Raw genomic sequence first — 21,000 nt, forward strand, 5'->3', positions numbered from 1 at the left:
ATAGGCAAACAGTATTTTACCATATGCACCACATATTTTGGATATTTAGCACAGTTCACCAAAGCCCAGGTATTTCTCAAATAAAAGTCTGCACACTGTACATTTTTTCTTTGTTATATGTCCCTTCTACAGTAAAGGACACAAAAAATATATGTACATTTAGGGTACAGTATCTCATGCCCTGCTCTTCCTGTAAAAAATTAATTATATGTTTGATTGCTACCTCTGAGAAATTCCTTATATGTTTGATTGCTACCTCTGAGAAATTCCTTAGCTGTTGATAGTGTACTGTATGTGTTATTTCTGAGGTAATCATGGAGTGGATGTGCCATAGAGCCATGCAGATTTGTCCTTTTAGCTTCATAGGGAGGCAGGCTTATGTTAGAAGTCTGCAAACATTTTCTGAACTTATAAAAGGGTATTCCCCATACTCCCCCATGTGGCAATGACCACAAGCTGTGATTCCCTCAAAGACAAAGTCATGAACCTTGATTCCTATTTTGTAACTCATGCACAGTGGTATAAATGGTTAATACAATAATAAGTGTAGTTCCAAAGTACTTCTCTCAGTTCTGGGGGTGGGGGTGGAGGCACTCTGTTGAAATAGCCATAACACTTTCATAGAGTCCTATTTCAACATATTATCCTTATTTCCTTTTTCTTTGCAATGACAGGACAGTACTTTTTGCTTGATGATCACTAAGCTAGCATACATTTATGTTGGTCTCAAAACAAGGCTGTTCTAATGTTTAAAGATTTTAAGTAGCCTTAATAATGGTGCTTCAAACTAGAAATGGACCTATATCCAGAAAATCCCAGGTCCCAAGCATTTCATATAATAGATCTTATGCTGTATAATGATTTTGGACAAGATGGAGGTTGCATATCTGTTTACAAATGCTGTCTTAGAAAATATATATATGAAGAGGTAACAAAAGGCACTACCAGTAGATGCAGGGGAGATGTTGTTGGTCCCTTTGCAGAGATCTTTTCCCAGAGACCTCTTCGAATGTAATGCACAGTAGTACCAGCCAAGTGGAATGTTCCTGGGTCCTCAATCTTCCAGTCATCATTGAACGAGTGTTTACTAGCATCCCTAAGTGCTGTACAAAAATACAATATCAGTTATTTCCAATACTGTATATAAACATTTCTACTATAATGACTTATCTTTCAGTTATTAATGCTGTTGAATGCTGGTTCAAGTTGATTGTTGGTAGTACATGTTCCTAGTTGTCAGTGATAGTAAGACTCTTTTATAATATACTCCAGGGGTATAAGACAGATCAGGTTTAGTGAGCAATGAAAGTGGCATGTTGCACATTAAATCCTGGAAGATTATAGCACACTGGTTAAAACAGTATAACAAAGAATTGACATCTGTCTTGGGAGTGTTATGATTTGTTTAGGGGTAAAGACTAAAGCCATGCTCTCCAAAAGACTGCATGAATGATGGGCTGCAGGAGAAGTCTAGTTTTGGAACCAGCAATAATTAAGCATAACAAGAGTTCATAAATGGTTACCTAATATGTATCCCTGAGAAGCTATCAGATTAAAGTACCGCATGTTTAATTAACAGGTTTCCCAGACTCTCCCCCTGCAAGAATTCCAAGGCCTACCCCATGATCAGCAAATTAGTGCCAGTATAATAACATAATAAGTTATAATAATCCTTAAAAGATGATGCCATGAAAGTGTGACATCAACTTGTTTTAGTGCAGAGAGGAGATTCAGGTTTAGCATGTTTAGATTTTAACAAGCACTTGACAATTTTCTAAATATGTGATTTAGGCCTCATTTGCAAAAATGTTTTTTTCCCACAATTAGGGTTGCCACCTTTTCTGGAAAATAATACCGGCCTTCCTATATATTTATATTTTTTCCCTATTAATAACATTGGGATCAACCAACCAAAATACCGGCCAGGTGGCAACCCCACCCACAATACAGTGTTTATTTCAGAATGACACCATAATCGAGACACCCACTAAGTAGCACCCTCTGCAATCACAATGCAGTGTGCCAATAAAAGTGCCTGCTTTTCATGTATTGTGCTCAAATTTGCAATAAACAGTTTCAGCGTTGGGATAGCATTTCTTCTGGCTCCGGAATGCACATGGTATCATTAAAGGAATTAAAACACTAAAAAATTAAAATGTTTGAAACTAATTCAAATTTAATGTACGGTTACATGTAACACAAGTTATATAGTAGAATGCAGTGGGTTTAGATTCACGTGTAAGAACTGATCCCATTGTATTCTACACAGCTATTATCGGATTTTTAACATGTGCCATTTAGTCCTACTTCAGCCACACAGCAGCTTAATTGTATAATATATAATATATAGCCGTGTTTCTGAAGCAAACACATTATATAATCATGTTTTGCCTAACTGCTAGTTACTATTCTTCTAATGACCTTGACTCAAACATCTAGAGGAACCCTGCAATTAATCAGGCACAGACTAGCGATAGTTCCAGGGTTCCCTATTGTACATGCTTGTAGCTGCTTGAAATTCACCACAATGGGCATTAATGGGCACGTTGGCATTCACAGTAAGTTTCTAAGAGCATGTACAGTATGGGTGCAAGCACATTTGAAAACATTGTCAATGCATGCTCAGTTCTGCATCTATTCTAACACTTTGCACTTTGTACTTGTATTTGTAAATGAGCCCCTTTAATTTGTTTTTCTTACCTAGATAACTATGAGCTGGCATTTCTTCTACAACTTTAATTCTTCGTGCTCCAGTAGGTATAACCAAAGCTTCCACATAACCTACAAAAACATATTATACATTTATGGTGTTCATATTATACATTTATGGTGTAAGTCCAAATGCAAAGTTGGCAAAACTACTGTATGAATTATACTGAAGTGCAAAACAAACAAAAAAAAGAAATAGTAGTAGTAGTTCAGTTTTAAAGGGTTATGTTTTTTTTTCTCCTTAGATTCATCTAATGGAAATTATAATGAATGAATGAAAAGTTTTCCTCCAGGCTTCTATGAATGTATTACTGGCTTGGTTTAATATTTTAGTCTTATTGAAGCTGCTATTGTCCTGTAGAATTGGTGAGTGCAAACTCCTTATTATCACCCTTAGATCTCTTATTGTGTAACAATCCTCTTACTAAATGCCAGCCCAAAGTTGTTTGGCATTTAGGGACATTGTCAGCTGTGTATGACTGAAAATGAAACATTCTCAATTGCCAAGAAAACACTAGGGGTAAGACTTATTCATGGCAAAAAACAAGGGAGTAAGTGGTGCAAAAAGCCTCAATTAATGAAAAGTGAGGGCACCATACCGAATATATTCATAAGTTTAATGAAAAGAAAGTAAAGATAAAGGGTGGATGGTGTTAGGTCTCTTTCATGTCCTAATAAATGATTTTCAAAGTTTTATCATTTTTGATCTCACACCCCATTTTCAATTTTTAGCTTTAAGACATGTTCAGTTATGATGTAAATGAAAACTGACTTTTTAATCATAGTATTCCAGAAAAAAAATAAAAGATATACTATTTCCTGTGGAAAAAATAAGTACGATCCTGGTTCTAATACCTGGTATTTTATTGATAATTGTGTTATATTATACAGCGTCAGCTTGTGACACAAAGCTGGGACTAAAAAGCTCTTTGCCTTTCTTAATATAGCTCCGGAATTAAGGGTAAATGCAACTGGTCTTAGTACTCAGTCATACTGTTTGCTGGGTGGACAAATGATTTTAAACGCACAACAGATTTAGAATTGTAAATCATCCAAGAAATCATCCAAACCCCTCTTAAAAGCATTAACAGAATCAGCCATCATAGAATCAAGTGTGATGCAAACACCTAATTCTTTGTAACAATTATTTATGGAGGCTGAAACTGCTTGCTGCCAATCAGTCTCCTTCTTCTGGATTTTAGTGAGCATATGGGATGATGTGAGTGTGTTAGTCTTTGAGCGCACAAGCCTGTGTCTGACCGCATGTATGAGTGTGGTCTGAACCATTTTCTTTGCAACCTATTTGCACAAACATTTGCAATTTTTATACTATATTATATTTATTGTTATACCTGCTCTGGTATTTCCTCCACAGTCCTATTTTCTGGACATGTCTAAGCTTGTACCAAGCAAAAAAAAAATGGAGCTGACATCTTACCTGCCCCTTTGGTGTGATTGAAATCACCCTTAATTACTTTGCATGATTTCCCATTCCCATTGCATACGCCACAGTGATCTTCTCTTGAAAGTGATCCTAATATTCCATCACAGCCAACTTTCTGTTTTAAAATAATGTGATATTAGATGAATATTCTTAAGTGTCAAAATACCTACATTGATGCACACAGGGAAATGAACCCCCCAAATGAGAAGTAAAAATTCAAAAATATATATAATTGAATGCTCATTGCGTCAATTCCACAACATTGCAGTCCACTCTTGAACTGCAATATTTTTCATTCATTATTTGCACCATTATCATAGTACCCACCCAAACAGTGCAGGAGATAGAGTTACTGTGACCCTGTATTACAGGAAGAAATTGTTGAAACTTAAAAAAACAGTTACATTTTGTTTACATTTTGTTGCAATATTGCTATGCAGAACATAAAAGTACATTGGTTCCCATACGGTACCTGACATCTCCCATTTGAGCAAATGTCCAAACCATTCTGACCACAAGAAGTTCCATCCAGTACTTTCTCTGCAACAAGTATAGGCTGGTCCTTTCCAAGAGCAGAACAGAAAAGAGCACAAGGCTTTTCTAGATAAAGGGAAGCGCAATACAAAATTAATCGAGTATCACGTTTTTTTTCTAGAGGAATTTCTATAGTCATGATACAAATTGACATGGAAAAAGAAAAACTATCATTGAAAATGAAATGTATGGTTTTTAAATCCTTTTGCAACTAATGCTTTCTGGATTCCATTGACTCTTTTATAACAATTTATGCATTACAAAATGACATATATGCAAATACTTGTTTATTAAAGAAAATGTAAAGCTAATTTCACAGGGGTTAGGCACTCACCAGTAAAATAAATTGATAAATATTTTCCCTGGGCCAGTGCTCCTGTTTGGAAAAAAATGTACTGGCCTGTGGAAAAAACAAAGCATTGCACTGGAATGTACCTGTGCAAGCAGGCACCATTTATTAAATGTATTATTTACCAAACCTTGCATTTTTCTTTTCAGGCTTTTTCTGGCAAAACTTGAATTTTTTGAGGAAAAAATTTTTTGGAAATACCGATACGATTAAATCTAGTTCATTTATTAATAAATAAGGCAAAACCGGGCATGGGAGTTTGGTCGAGCTTTATTTATTTGGACAATGAGATAAATTCGGATTTTAGTAAATAACCTGTAGGGGCCGATTCACTAACTTCGAGTGAAGGATTCGAAGGTAAAAAACTTTGAATTTCGAAGTTTTTTTGGGCTACTTCGACCATCGAATGGGCTACTTCGACCTTCGACTGCGACTTCGAATCGAAGGATTCGAAGTAAAAATCATTCGACTATTCGACCATTCGATAGTCAAAGTACTGTCTCTATAAAAAAACTTCAACCCCCTAGTTCGCCATCTAAAAGCTACCGAAGTCAATGTTAGCCTATGGGGAAGGTCCCCATAGGCTTGGCTAACTTTTTTTGATCGAAGGATATTCCTTCGATCGTTGGATTAAAATCCTTCAAATCGTTCGATTCTAAGGATTTTATCGTTCGATCGAAGGAATTATCCTTCGATCGAACTATCTGCGCTAAATCCTTCGACTTCGATATTCGAAGGATTTTAATTCCAAGTCGAATATCGAGGGTTAATTAACCCTCGATATTCGACCCTTAGTGAATCGGCCCCGTAATGTTAGGATGAAAAGCATTCAGTGTGCCTATTTACGCAGGAACACCACCTCAAAAAACATTACTTGGACCCAAAATTGTACTTTGCACATTGTACTTGCACTTAAAAATGAACCCTATAGCCAGTGATATAACTAAGACTGACGGGGCCCGGGTACAGGACGTGTAGCCAGGCCCCCCTGGTTCAGATGCAACTTTCGCACATGCATGAGGCTCTGGCAGGCCCCCCGGTTCCACAACTGTTACAGCCTCTATGTTATCTATACTAAAGAAAGTTTATTGGCAGGGCCAGAACTAGGGGTAGGCAGTAGAGACACATGCCTACGGCACAACTATGTGTGGGGGGCTGAGCACCCTCCTCTTCTGACTGCTAACCCTTAGTCCCTCTTCCCCCTCTTCTCCATTGCAGCTAGTTACCATGTGCTCTCACCACAACCCACCCCCAGCCATTTTATTAATGAAATTCACACAAAGCATAAGCCTGACACTTTGTAAGATTGTATCTTTAGATTTTGTAGGGAACAAGTTTGCATAGAATTCTATAACTTAAATAGTGGTCTGCCAATAAAAACATCGAGATAGACTAAAAATACAGATGATTTAACATACATGTGTTTATGGACTTTAAAGGTTCAAACAAAATGGGGAGAACCTTGTTCTGGCAGATCTGAAAAAGTACAATAACAGAGAGTTTTTGTTTATGTAGGCAATGACTCATGTAAAGAGATTTAAAGTCAGTGTATAAAGTAATCTGAGATAGTTACCATTACATCTACATGTTCATAAAATGAAGGGCACCAATGGCGACTGTTATCTTTATTCTACTATTGACAAATACATTTCAGAGGGGAAAAACCTATATGAAATATATATATATCATATGAATATGTGAAATAACCCAAATTACTATAATATTCTTGGCTGCCTATTTTCTTCTTACAGTATGTAACTAGTAGATATCATAACCCATACAAATTGTTATTATGCAAGTAACACAACATTAAAAAAAATTACAAATGAATTACATAATTAAAATCGGTATGTTTTATAAAACACCACTATTGCAAATTAACAACAACAATTTGGCTCACTTTTTCTTAAATAGTAGTGCAGCCCTCAAACAACTATGTGGTAGTCATTATAGCATATAACCGACTCCATTTATACATAAGGATAAGTAGGCATACAATTGGCTTCCTTTTTAAAGAGATGAAAAAAATCAGCAGTTATTCATACATATTAAATTGTGCTTCTTTATTAATAAATAAGGTCACATTGTGGATTCTAGTTTGGTAGGACCTTTTTATTTAAAAAATCAGAATAAATTGGATTTTGATAAATAAACCCCCTAGGTGTCATTTTTTTTTAACTCTTTATTTAACATAGAGTTTTCATTTTCATCTTTACAACATCCAGTCAATGACATTGTGCACATCGTGTCAACATATTGTTTCACTTTATACAGAAAAATAAGGGAGCATGGTATCTTTTATAAAAAAAGAGGTCATGTGCACCTATGGTTTACCTATCTCCAACAAAGGGGAGGCCCTTCTAAGTAGTCATCAACGTTATCAGCATTCTGTAGATGTATGTAGAGAGGAAAAGGAGAACAGAAAAAGTAGGTGGAGGAAAAGGGAGAGTAGAAGAAGAAAGAGAGGAGGAAAATAAAGGAACATAATAAAGACATTAGAACTGTCTGAGCTCTGGGGTATTTTGAAAAGAAAAGGGTTCCCTATCTGGGCCTAGGTGTCAATTTTGAGCCGCCATGGAGTGCAGTACTTGGAAAAGCACATACATGTAAGGGATACACTTGTCTCTACACACTTGTCTCTGTTCACCAAACCCTTGGATGTGGCTGCCAATGGCCTCAAAGCAGGTGCTTATTTTTAAATTCCTGGTTTTGGTCAAGTTTTGGTTGCATAAAAACACAGTGCACTGCCAAACAGAGCCTCCTGTAGGCCGCCAGTCCATATAGGGTCTACCAAATTGCCAACCACAGCCATAATCTGGCATCCCCAGGAACATTTTGAATGGTGCTCCGCAACTCTTTTTACATTTGAATGTGGCTCACAGGTAAAGAAAAGCTTTGGGACCCCCGGCCTAGAAGTTCACTGATCAGTAGGGATGAGAGAAATATTTCACCTCATTTTGCCATGAAAAAACAACCATAAACTCTTATGCATAGTAAAAAAAAAGTCACGCAGTGCTGTGCGAAAAAAATCCATAGACTTTAATGTGTTTTTTGTGACTTTTGCCGTTTCTGGTGAAGCGAAATGAGTCAGATTCACCCATCACTACTGATCATCCTCATCAGCATTTGAGGTTTAATTTTTCCTTTGGCAAATCCTTGTATCCCTGGACAAGTCTTTGTTTGCTGTAAAGTGCTTTGTGTCCCATGGGAGAAAAGTGCTAATAAATTATTGCTTTCTAACTGTGATTCCTGCAAAAGTAGCTGTAAATTGTTTTTTTCTGGAGAAATAAGCTTTCAGTTATTTAGGTAAGTTTTGTTGTTGCCTATACGTGTGCCAACTTTTTACCTTTAAGTACAATTCAAGTTTAGATTCTGCCTCTGAATGCCAGGTCATAGAATGTGTTCTTGTGAATGCAAGAAAAATTTCCAGAGGTGATACCCAGTACAGGCTTGGCATCTAGAATATGCCTGCTGGGCAACATAACTGTAGTTTTATTAATACCAGTTAAAATTCACACTCATTGCTGCTATTGCATTTTAAAAATAAGTTGCAAGGCTAATTGTGGTCATTGCCTTTTCTGTTGTAAATAGTAATGCTAACAGGCTGAGCTGCTAAAGCCAAATGAGGTAGTAATCACTTCCCAGCATCGCCATGAGTGTGGGAAAAGGATCTAAAGCTATTAATGTGTTTGAAACATATTTTACTGTATGTGTTTCAAGCCATTAAACAAAAACCTGAAAGTAACATTTTTTTTCCACATTTTCATATGTAAAGATGGAAAAATGAACCTTTGGAAATCTTTACATTTTATTACTGGCTGTACTATAACTTTTATAGCTTGTGTTTAAACGGCCATTTAAAATCTAAGAAGCAAAATCCATTTCATTTAGTGGGGTTTATTCCTTCCTCTTGTATTATTCCTAATATATGCTTATACAATAATTAAGAAAACAAAAAAAGTTCTATAAATTACAGGTATGAGATCCATTATCCAAATTGCGGATAGCCATCTCCCATAGACTTGTATCATTTTATCCAAATAATGCAACATTTTTAAATAATTTCCTTTTTCTCTGTAGTAATAAAACAGTACTTGGTCCAAATTAAGATACAATGAATCCTTATCAGAAGCAAAAGCAGACTATTTGGTTTATTTAATGCCAACATGATTTTCTAGTAGAGATAAAGTATGAAGATATAATTATAGAAAGATCTGTTATCTGAAACCCCCCACATCCCAAGCATTCTGGATAATAGGTCCCATACCTGTATCAGATATTTCCAGGAACATGTTGACATATGAATTCTCAGTGTTTGTCTCTCCATTTAAAGAGGTGGTTCACCTTTAAGTTAACTTTTAGTATGTTATATAATGGCTCTTTCTAAGCACCTTTTCAATTGGCTTTAATTTTTTTTATTGTTTTGTAGCTTTTGAATTATTTGCCTTCTTCTTCTCACTCAGTCCAGCTTTAAAAAGGGGGTCACTGACCCCATCTAAAACAAATACTCTGTAAGGCTACAAATTTATTATTGCAACTTTTTAATTACTCCTCCCTCTATTTTGGCCCTCTCTTATTCATATACCAGTCTGTTATTCAAATCAAAGCATGGTTGGTAGGGAATTTTGGACCATAGCAACTAGACTGCTAAAATTGCAAAATAAACGAGTAAATAACTAAAAACCTCACAAATAATATAAATTAAGAAAATTGTAAATTGTCTCATAATATCACTCTCTACATCATATTGAATGTTAATCTGAAAGTGAACAACCCCTTTAATTCCCCATGTTCACACAAAAGTGTGCCTAAGGGCAAGGTCACATTGGGTGTTTTTACATTGTGTTTTTAAAAATGCTTGTCGTGCGTAAATATACAAATAAAACAACACATGCATGGAAAAGTATGTTTTTCAGCCTGTAGTTTTCTTTTTCCAACATGCATTTCTTTATGGATGCGCAATCCATCTCGCAAGAGTTTGGCCTCCATATTGAAAATAAGCAGCGTATTTCAGCAAAGTGTATTTCCAAACCTGCAGATCCCATAGAGTTCAAACATATGGGGGCAAATTAACTAAGATTCGTAGTTGCGCCAGGCGCAACTTCGCTGCGCTTCGCCGCACTTTGCCAGGCGTAGTTTCGCCAGCGCTCCGCAAATTCCTAAAATCCGAAGTTGCGCACAGGGGTAGCCTAAGGTTGCGAAGTTGCGCAAGCGTTGATTCGCTAAGTGAAGCGAAGTTACGCTAGCGAAGGTTAATTTGCATACGGTGCCAAATTCAAATTTCAATGGAGGAATACGTACAATTACTACAAATGCCTGGGAAACCTTAAAAACATCAAATAAAATTTTTTTTTTGCCCTACACATGTGCCCACTGTATAGTTAAGTTGCCATGAGTTAAGAAATGTAGGGGGGAAGGAGGGGAGCCCCAAAAAAATTCTCGATCTTTTTCAGCCTATCACCCATAATATAGAAAACACGCCAGCGTTTTTTGGGACTTAGAAAAAATTTTAACTTTTTTGGAAGCAATCCCTATCTACTCTATTGCGCTTCGCCTGGTCTGAGGTGGCAAAGGAAGTCTAGCGTAAAAGGTAGCGTTCAGTACACTGCGCGCATTAGTGAATTTGCATAGTTACGTCCGTAGCGAAAATTCGCCAGGCGTAAGGGTGCAAAGTAACACTAGCGAATCTACGCCAGCGTTCGTTAGTGAATTTGCGAAGTAACGAAAATGCCCAACGCTAGCGAATTGACGCTAGCGTTCGGTGCTTCGGTGCTTAGTGAATTTGCCCCTTGGAGTTTCTTTGGCATATTGGTGAAAAACGCAGATACCAGCATTGCATGGCAGATGTTGGCTCACAAACCCCCCCCCCCCCGTGGGAATTGCTATAGTGCGTATTCCATTATTTTTAGTAGGGCTTCATTTTGTGTGTATTTATACTCAAATAAATGGTTTTAAAAATGCAACTTGAAAATTCCTGTGTGATCTCACCCTTACCATCTCTGTAAAAGTCTGTTATGGGGGCTGTCATGATACAGGCCTGTAAGATTTAATAATACAGGCCACGGTATCATGAAAAAACATTTCTGCTAATACCAAAATCAGATATGAAACAGGTCTCTCTTCACTAAGGTCTGGAATCAGCCATGTGTAAAGGGGTCACAGCCTGTGATGCCCTGCTCCAAACCCTGGCTGATAACAGCCATTCATTTGTGTGGGAGAGAAAGCTCGTGGAGAAGGACTTAGGGGAAAATTTACTAAGGGTGAAGTGGTCGAACCAGCGAAAATTTGCCAGAAATACCATCCGCAGGGACATCGCTAATTCACTACCAGGTGTAGAGGACAATTCACTACCGAAAGAGTACACCGCTAACAAAGTTTTGATATTTCAGTGGCATCATATCCTGTAAGTCAAAAAGTTATAACAATTAAAAAAAACTCTGGTGTTTTTATATTGTGGAATTGTGTTTAAAAGTTGTAACTGTTAAATATTTTTTTTTTAAACCATTTGAGGGACATTCCACATTTGTTTTAGGGTGTGCTCATGCCTAGGATTATAGAGGATCTCTTTTGTTTGAACATTTTTAATAACAATGTTAGCGAAAGTTCGATATGAAATGCTCTCACTGATGAATTTATGCTAGCGAAACTTCGCCAGCGTTCAGCTGACTAAACGTAACTCCGCATTTTCATGAATTATCATATGTAACTCAAACACATTTATCATAATAGAACCAATACCTTTTATACCAATGCTATAAAAAACTGGTTATGAGTGCAACATTAGCTTTCAATTGAGTCCAAATGTGATTAAGTTTGGCCCTTGGTTTATCAGATGGGAATATCTGGGCAAGGGCATGTAAGACACAAGGTATAGAAGACTTCCTCTTAAACAGTTGAAGTTCATTGCTTTGACTCCTTCATAACAGGTAGACAGTGGCACAATGTCTTCTGCTCACCTCTCCCTAACAAATACAGCTGCCCCTTCCTCTATCACTGCCAGAATGGCCACCGTATTTCCTGTTCCTGTTTGCATTATTCCTTTTCAGTACCAACAACTTTCACAGTTCAATTTAGGAAGCTCTGCCACCTAGTGGCCAAACTAATTATACATTAACTATTTAACAATTCACATTTTGCCTTCTTACAGGCAGGTCACACATTATTGATGTTTGGTATCTAGGAAATCAGTGTGGGAAGCTACAACCAATGAATATGATATCATTTCTCCACCGTGCTCCTGTTAGGAGTTATGGATATTATATTCTTGGTCCAGTTCCTACGCACAGGAGATCATAAAAAATGCAATCTGTGTCCTGCTAGTCTATGTTTTTTCCCTTTTCTTTTATAAATTGCTTGTATTTCGTAACATCTTTTTGGTAATTTGCACTATTACACCTTTTATAATATTAAATATATAATTTAACAAGTTTGTCTTTGATGCTCTAAAAGTGTATAACTTAGCTCTCTGCATGCTGAAAGGAAATCCTAGTGTGTGTGTGTGTGTGTGCGCACACTAGTTAACCCTTTAGTGGTTGTGGAATCATGTGTGTATGTTGTATAACAAATGAAGGTGCATCTCAGGTCCTGAGATTGGTGGCAGCAAGTGCTTTGTATGAGTTTTGTGGATGGTGGTTGGGGTTTGGGGTGCTTTTGTGTTAGTCTAACCAGTGTGCAAGGTGAGTGAGAGACTGAGTTAGTGACCCATATTAATTTAAAATGTACTTACGGTGAAACCTTAATTTTAAGTACCCCAATTTTAAGTTTCCCTGCATATTTATAATACATTTCAATGGGTGCATTTCCCTGATTTTAAGTAATGTTTTCCTGGATTTTGCATCAAAATTTTGTCCTGATGTTCCCAAAAACTGCTTTTTTTTCCTCTATGAATGTTATTATTTGTGAAATAAAGAGGTTTAAAATAGTAACGAGATGTATATTTTGCCATGTTTCTGCCTTTACATGGTCAATTCCAATTAGTTAACACAGTAAATATTGTATCACAAAGTAAAACAGACTCCTGTGCTTATATCCTTTCAGTACTTGAAGAAAAAGTTATTTTAACACAATTCCCTGATTTTAAATTTTCCTGGATATTAAATATTTTTTTCCTGGTCCCCTAAAAAACTTAAAATTGGGGTTCTACTGTATGTGTCATTTACCCAGGTCATGATATATCTAGCAGTGGAAAGTTTAAATCAACTGGACTTGCTGAGACATTTTCAATATGTTTCACCAGTGCCTACCTATCTAAACTCACCTGAGTGGTAGGGAATTCACTTAAGAGTAAAAGTAAAATCCCAAATATATATTTCTGTAAAGGACTGTAATATAGTTAATTTGGAATAGTGTCCATAGTACACTAACTAAATACTAATAATGGCTTTATTTCTTATTACCAAGTTGTCCTCAGGATCCATCTTTTTTTCCTTCCACTGAGCTAGGGGTTGCTATGGTTAAATGGTTAAACAAATTTGTGCAGTGTTGATTAAGGAGTGTTATTGGTAATGTATTGTTGTATTGTAATAAACTGAGCAAACAGTGCTTTGTGTTTCTGAACAAGAAATCCAGACCCTTGAGCACATCAAGAAACTGCCTGGAAAGGTCTTTAAAGTTCTTACCTTCATTTATTATTGATTGCCATTGGTGTTTATTCTTCTGATATGAAGATCTAAAGCTGAAAGTTTGACACTGCCAGTCCCTAAAATCAGGTGTATTACCAGGACATTCCGGATTTTCACAAATTCTGTGTTGTATCTTGGGATCATTGCATTGTCTTCCTTCATTGCCTTGACTAAAAAGCAAGATGGAAAATTGTTAAAAAATTGCTGAAAGAAGCACATTAATTGCTTATCAGAACAATGCCAAATGAATGTATTCATTAGGGTAGAAAAATAATTGATAAAGATGGAAAACGTAGGGGGTTTAGCATTAGGTTGAAAAGAAGGAGAAGGGTGTCAAGAAGGAAAACTAAAACACACTGTCGTTTTGTGATAATTATTGTAACCCTAAACCAGTGTTACCTTTGGCATTTTCGCTGTCTGCTGCTGATTCCTGTTCTACATGTTCTGCTGCAGGTTCCCCAGGAGCTCCATTCACCAGATAAGTGTTCGGCCGACGATGCTATACTGGTACATTCTCCAGCAGTACACCACTGTATAAAATAGAAACATGTCAGCATTTGTATAGAAGGGCTAATTAAAATGATTGTACAGCATGTCTGTCTATTACAGAAGCAATGTGTATTCTTAGGCTGGCCACAAAGGTTGTCCCCTTTGGATGTAAATGTTTCCCAGCTGTAACTAAAGGCTGCAAATAATTAATGAACCCTAAATCTCACCCACCCCATTTGGGTACATAAGGCAGCCAGGCTGGCAGAATTGTATTGTTTCCTGGTATTTATGTAGACATATTTACGCAATGCATTGCAGAGATACAATAATATATCATTCACTGCCCAAGTTGAGCTTACAAGCTATGGTCCCAATCACATTCATAAAAAGAAAGGTCAGTTTAACCAGGAGCCAGTTAACGTGCCTGTATGTTTTTGGAGTGTGAGAAGAAACCCACACAGACCCTGGGAGAACATACAAACTCCTTGTAAAAAATGCATAAGCTGGAACTGAACTCAGAACCTCAGCACTGCAAGGTAGAAGGGATTTTCCATGAGCCACCGTACTCCCGCACAATGTTATCATAACTTATAAAATATACAAAATATAAATTACATGTATGCTATATCCTTTTATGTTTAAGCAATTCTGTCTAGGGTCTCAAAGCTTAAGCCATACTTTTGTATCCTCATTACTAGCACTTTTTAGGGGGCAACTATCATAAATGTTTGTTTTCCACACCTGTGGTCCAACCTAACACAGACCACATTCTGGTAATGAACACTATACCCACTACACTGGGAGGGAACTCTTAGAGCTGGTGGCCAAGTTGGCACACATACTGTATGTGCATAATAAGCGAGTGCCCCCGCACACTCATTATTATGTATACATTGAATTTACGATTGTTAATCTATTCCCTGATTCAAAATGCATAATGAGCAAGCTGGGGCACTTACTTATTATGCCTCAACATGACCACCTGCACAGTTAACTTCCCTTTTTTAGAATGATTAAATAAAACAGACTAGAAAAAACAACCAATCAACACATATATTACATGAAATGTGTTGTTCATGTTTAAAGTAACTTTTAGTATGATAGAGAATGTTATTCTGAGACAGTTTGCAACTTGACTTCATTTATTATTATTTGTCTTTTTTTGTTCAGCAGCAATCTGGTTGCTAGGGTCCAAACTAACCTAAAACTTTGGTTTTAATGAGAGACTAGAATATCTAAAGGAGGAGAACTTCATAGAAAACTAATAAAAAGTGCCAGTAATATTAAAACTATTGCCTCAAGTCATTAGGCAATAGTTTGGCTACCAAGGACAGTGACCCCCATATGAAAGCTGGAAAGAGGCTGAAGAAGAAAGCAAATAATTAAAAATCAATACAAATTAAAATATGAAGAATAATTTTAAGGTTTCTAAGAACTGGCAATTCTATAACATACTAAAAATTACCTTAAAGGTGAACTACCCCTTTAACAAAATGATGAAATGAATGTAATTGTAACTTGTAGTATTAAGGTTTGCTTTCACTTAGAACTCAGGAACTAGTCCAAACCAAGAAAACAGTTCCAGACCTCTATTACTCTTCTACTTTTACAGACGGCATTAAACATTTAGTCAGGTTTAGTTCTCCTGTCATTTACCAAACTTAGATTCATCTGTCAGATTGCCAGATGGTGAAGCTCAATTAAACACTCCAGAGAATGAGTTTTTGTATGTGGCCTTTATACCACTCTAACTGATGACTGACACTGAACATTATGATGTTAGGCTTGAGTATAGCTGTCCACCCATAAAAACTCCATATTCCAGACATATCATTTTTGTGCTGACATTTGTGTCAGAGATTATTTGGAACTTGGAAATGATTATTCCATAATGAGGATATGCAGTTTTAGTAGTGTTTAGAAGTGTGTGGAAATTTCTGGCCATACAGTGTATTAGTTGTGACCACACTTAATTATTAAGATGACAGAGCATATACTACAGTGGTTAAAACAAAGGTTGTCAAAACTGAAGCTCAAGCTCAGCCCCCCATTAACTCATGAAATGAGTAAAGATATAGGAAAATATTGGTGGATCAGTAATTAAGTCATAGTTTCTACAGCATCTCGGATTTATTTGAACTTCAGGCATATAGATGGATCAAACAAAATAAAGCAAAAATGCTGCATAAACTTTCCACACCCAGGCAGAAACCATAGCTGGTCCCTTAAATTGTAGACAAGTCAGCTATGATTTACAAAGTATAATATTAAGATAGATGGGCTTTGTTTTCTGGCTCACAACAGCCAGTTAGCTTTTCTACATAAAGTTAACTACTTTTTTGTCGGACAGGGACAAAAAAATTGACTTATACAAATACAAAAGATTTACCAAGATCTTTCACTCAAGTGTAGCAAAACAGCATTTCTACAAGTAGGTAAAACACATAAGGGGTTATGTAATAAAATGTACAAAGTCTGCTACAAATCTATTGCCCTAAAACATCTGATCAGCAGACAGTATTTACTAGTCAACTGCTGAAAAGCAAACATCTTATTGGTTGGTATGGGTTACTGCACCTGGAAAAACTTTGGAATTATGGAATTACATAACACTGTGTATCTGCTTCCAAACGAGGATGCACGGAGACTTCTGAAAACTATAGTTTCATGTGATCAGATGTGGCTTGAAGTGCTTGTCTGCTTGTATGGAACAAAATACTTGGATGGTGAAGATTAAAGGGTCTATGTGGAGTAAATGGAACATTAGCGGAAAAGTTTCCATTTACTCAAATTTGAAGCAACTTCTTGGATGTGTGTCAATTACTGAAGAGAATCATGAAGAAACATGAAATAAAATGAGAACTGAAATATTTTAACTTTTTAATAATGCTCTTTTTTTAATGTACTCTTATATAGTTTTTATTCCTTCCTGCAGTGGTGCCTGCCAGTGGTCCAAAACCTTCCCAAATATATGTCCTTATTGTGACGGATCTGTGGGCAACTGTACTGAAATCCAGCTGATTTCTTTATGACCAGCTCTTCAAGAGGTCTTGGCCACACAGACCTCACTCAAGACAATAGGAGTCAGATAATTTATCGGGTCTGAGCACACCTACCTGGGAAAAATAGGTACTTGCTGGGAGGTGGGGCTAGCTGGGGAATGAATAGAGCAACAGAAAGATTTGGTGGAGGAGATTGTGAGAGAGAGACATGGACTCATGTACTTCAGTGGGACTCTGCCTGTGGGCATGCTACTATTTCTTACTTGTCACAGGACATTTGATACTCCTGAATTGTTTTGAGCTTTCAATGTATGATTTGTTGCTGGTGTATTATTGGTTTCCTGGCACACACGTTCCTTTCCTGGCATACACTGGTCACACCTTAATGGTCACACATATTACAACTATTCATTTCAGATGGTCACAGAGCATACCATTTCATTCCAAGGAACAGTATCTGCAGTATTTCAGCCCAATAAAAGTGGCATTGATGCTTCAAATGTACACACCACTCTATTACTCCTCCTCAGACTTGATGCCAGACTGCCAATGATGTGACGGCTTTTTGTAGCAGAAATAAATAGAATTGAAGTGATGCCTTTAGCCAATAACTGAATGGAGTAAAATGCAAGCTTTAGAGACACGTCCATTCTTTGGGTATGAAGACCCGAAGTGCAAGTAAAATGCATAATGGTGCATTCATATTTCTTCAAAATGTTTCATATCATTTATAAAATAATTTATGGGGTAATACAGGAATTTTCATTTACAACAAGGCTAAAGGCAATACACTGTTTTACAAAAAAAAAACTATTCTAACATAGCACAGTAACATATGTACAAACTGCATAAAAGTCATGTGCATGTTAAAAAAAAATGTAAAAAGCGGATGCGTGGATTTCCCTGGATAAACGTCTGTGTCCAGAACATCTGTTATTCTCATATCTATGCCAGTGTGCCTGCTTTAAACTTTCTTAGACTTGTACCTAGTAGTATATCTGTTATATTTAAATTTTCATCATTGTCATACATACAACGTTAACTTTAATTTTGGTGTTAATTTGCAAGCCTAAAAGTGTTTTTGAAGCAAAACATGTTGTCTTTGGTCAGCTTAATATAGGGTAAGTAGAAAATACCATTCATTGCTACAGATAAACCACCTATGTATAGAGACACTCCTGCACCTTAGTATTCTTGTTGGTAATTATTGTATATCTTAGTTGAGTGATAGGAATATTTAATATTAATTCATTGGTGACAACTTGATACCTGTAGACCTGGGTTATAAGTTGCGATAAAAGAACAGAAATACAGGAAAAGGAAAGAACAATTTGCATCAGCCTCATCAGCTAAGTTCAAGAATACACATATACTGTATGTTTACTGCAAAACAACCAATGCTGCGCAACAGCTGCATCATAATTTAGGTGCACACTACACTGCAATTTGGCATTAATAAAAATGTGCAATTATTTTACCATTACCTAGGAGAAAACTGATACACTTCTAGAAATTCATACACCTCAGCAAGTAAAAGCTTTAATATATTTCTAATCAATGAAGAGAGCTTAGCGTGTCCCCTGTGGATTAAACATGCTTTGACATAAATATAAAAATGTAAAATATATACAGATCACTGTATCTTTCTAAACAGTTATAGCACGCCCAATGTTGTAAGTTGTGGTAAAAACAAATTATTGGTATAACAGTATGAATTAACTCATATCCCTTTACTTGTACAATATTTTATATTTGCTGTCTTGATCTTGCCTGGACTTGAAAGTAGTCTTATGCTTGCCACAACAATATTTTGCATAGCTATCAATCAATGAAACATAATTTCACAACATATTTTGCAAATAATTAAAAAGCTCAAAGAGATATACAGTATGCAGAGTTTCCAAAATAAAGTCTATTTTATTCTATGGAAATATAGCCTATTATTATGTTATCATCAAGCAGTTGTAGAGCAAAGCAAAAAATATATATTAATTTATGCCCTGGGAATGCATTGGGTAACAGCATATTTAATTACATAAATGCATTTCTACAGAATGTAACAAAATGTTTTTTAAGAGATTTAAGTACCTATTGTAATTTTGTTTTGTTCTGCAGTGCTCATCTGTGAGAGACCAGTTTTGTCGTCAATAAGCATTAAACAACACCACAAATGTATGTGTCAGCAACAGCTTGTGCAATGATTTTTTTTTGCCTTCAAAAATGAAACTGCGTAATAAACAAAGAAATGCAAATGTGCATCTTGACTCTCCCACCTATGTGTCTCAGAATGACAAGGTAGGGGTGGGTAGGGGATGGGAGGATGCCCACTTGACTCCCCCCGTCTACCCCTCACTAAAACAGTGCTGTCTAATGCAGTAAAGGAAGCAGCATGCAAACTGCAAAAAATATCCTTGTTTTGCACTTTGCATGCTGCATTCAGGTTCACAAATGACCCTTTTATCTAAATAACAGTAAGGGGCACATTTAATAAGCTTGAGTGAAGGATTAGAATAAAAAATACTTTGAATTTCAAAGGGTTTTTTTGGCTACTTCGACCATCGAATTGGCTACTTCGACTACAACTTCGACTCGAACGATTCGAGCTAAAAATCTTTCGACTATTCGACCATTCGATAGTCGAATTACTGTCTCTGTAAAAAAAACTTCAACCACCTACTTCGCCACCTAAAACCTACCGAGGTATAATGTTAGCCTATGGGGAAGGTCCCCATAGGCTTTCCTTGCAATTTGGGATCGAAGTAAAATCGTTCGATCGATTAATTAAAATCCTTCGAATCGTTAGATTTGAAGGATTTATTAGTTCGATCAAACGATTTTTCCTTTGATTGTTCAATCGAACTACTCGCGGTAAATCCTTCGACTTCGATATTCGAAGTCGAAGGATTTAACTTCGATGGTCGAATATGGAGGGTTAATTAACCCTCCATATTCGACCCATAGTTAATGTGCCCCTAAAAGTGTATAGGAATAAAAGAATGCAAAAGATGATAATTAAGTGGATGAAGAAGTATAAGAAAAATATGAATTTACCTTTTCTAGTCCGCATCTTGTTCCATCCATTGGTGGATCCAAGTTTGTTTTACATTCTTTTTCACCATCCAGTTTACACCACAGCCCTGTACAAACAACATGCTAAAAAATATATTAAAAATAGAAGACTAATAAAAAAAATGTCTTACAGGTATGATACATTTATTCTGAGAATGCTTACAATCAGAAATACATAAAGCCAGCGCATCTCTATTTAATATTGACATGTAAATAGCGACAATATAGTAAAAAACAACTGAAGACGGCAACCATAGTAAATCCTGCTTTCATAACATGGATTTTGGTAAAGAAGAAACCAAGAAACCAAATATATATTCACCAAATATATATTCACCATTACACACCATTTGTTTAACTACAATTTGCACATAAATTAAATGAATACATAAACACATTTTGATTAACTGCTAGTTTTTTCCATTTTAAAATATATAATTGGGTAGATTCAAGACATGGTATTGCTAGCTATTTAAAAATTGACACTGCTTCCATGGGCCAAGAACCTGAACCACTAGAAAACCAGAAAACTGGGTGATGTGAAACTAGATTTATATCCTTATTATATCCTTTATTATTCATGCTGTACAAAATCACCAAAACCACTAGCCGCATAGCATCCAGATAGCAGTGTACATGTAAAACTATAAAAAATGTGGGTGGGTTTAGTTTTACTATGCAGAAACTTAGTTTTTTTAGTTCAAGGAATCAGAATGCACCAACAAAATATGGATTACAATTATTCTTAAATCAGGGAAAATTTATAAGGAAAAACATACTCTA

At 36.2% G+C, this 21,000-nt stretch overlaps 1 protein-coding gene across 1 annotated transcript in view; it reads right to left on the reverse strand.

Annotated features, from left to right (window-relative positions):
* adamts19.L (ADAM metallopeptidase with thrombospondin type 1 motif 19 L homeolog) overlaps positions 1-21,000 on the reverse strand; it is a 118,987-nt gene that overhangs the window by 14,853 nt on the left and 83,134 nt on the right. The window contains exons 11-17 of the mRNA XM_018264121.2: positions 20,200-20,301; positions 14,057-14,187; positions 13,655-13,827; positions 4,626-4,753; positions 4,148-4,268; positions 2,701-2,781; positions 946-1,103 (exon numbers count right to left, since the gene is read on the reverse strand). Of these exons, the coding sequence (XP_018119610.1) occupies positions 946-1,103; positions 2,701-2,781; positions 4,148-4,268; positions 4,626-4,753; positions 13,655-13,827; positions 14,057-14,187; positions 20,200-20,301 (894 nt within the window). The remainder of the gene's footprint in view (positions 1-945; positions 1,104-2,700; positions 2,782-4,147; positions 4,269-4,625; positions 4,754-13,654; positions 13,828-14,056; positions 14,188-20,199; positions 20,302-21,000) is intronic.

This window comes from Xenopus laevis, chromosome 1L (assembly GCF_017654675.1).
Source record: "Xenopus laevis strain J_2021 chromosome 1L, Xenopus_laevis_v10.1, whole genome shotgun sequence".
Lineage (NCBI taxonomy): Eukaryota > Metazoa > Chordata > Amphibia > Anura > Pipidae > Xenopus > Xenopus laevis.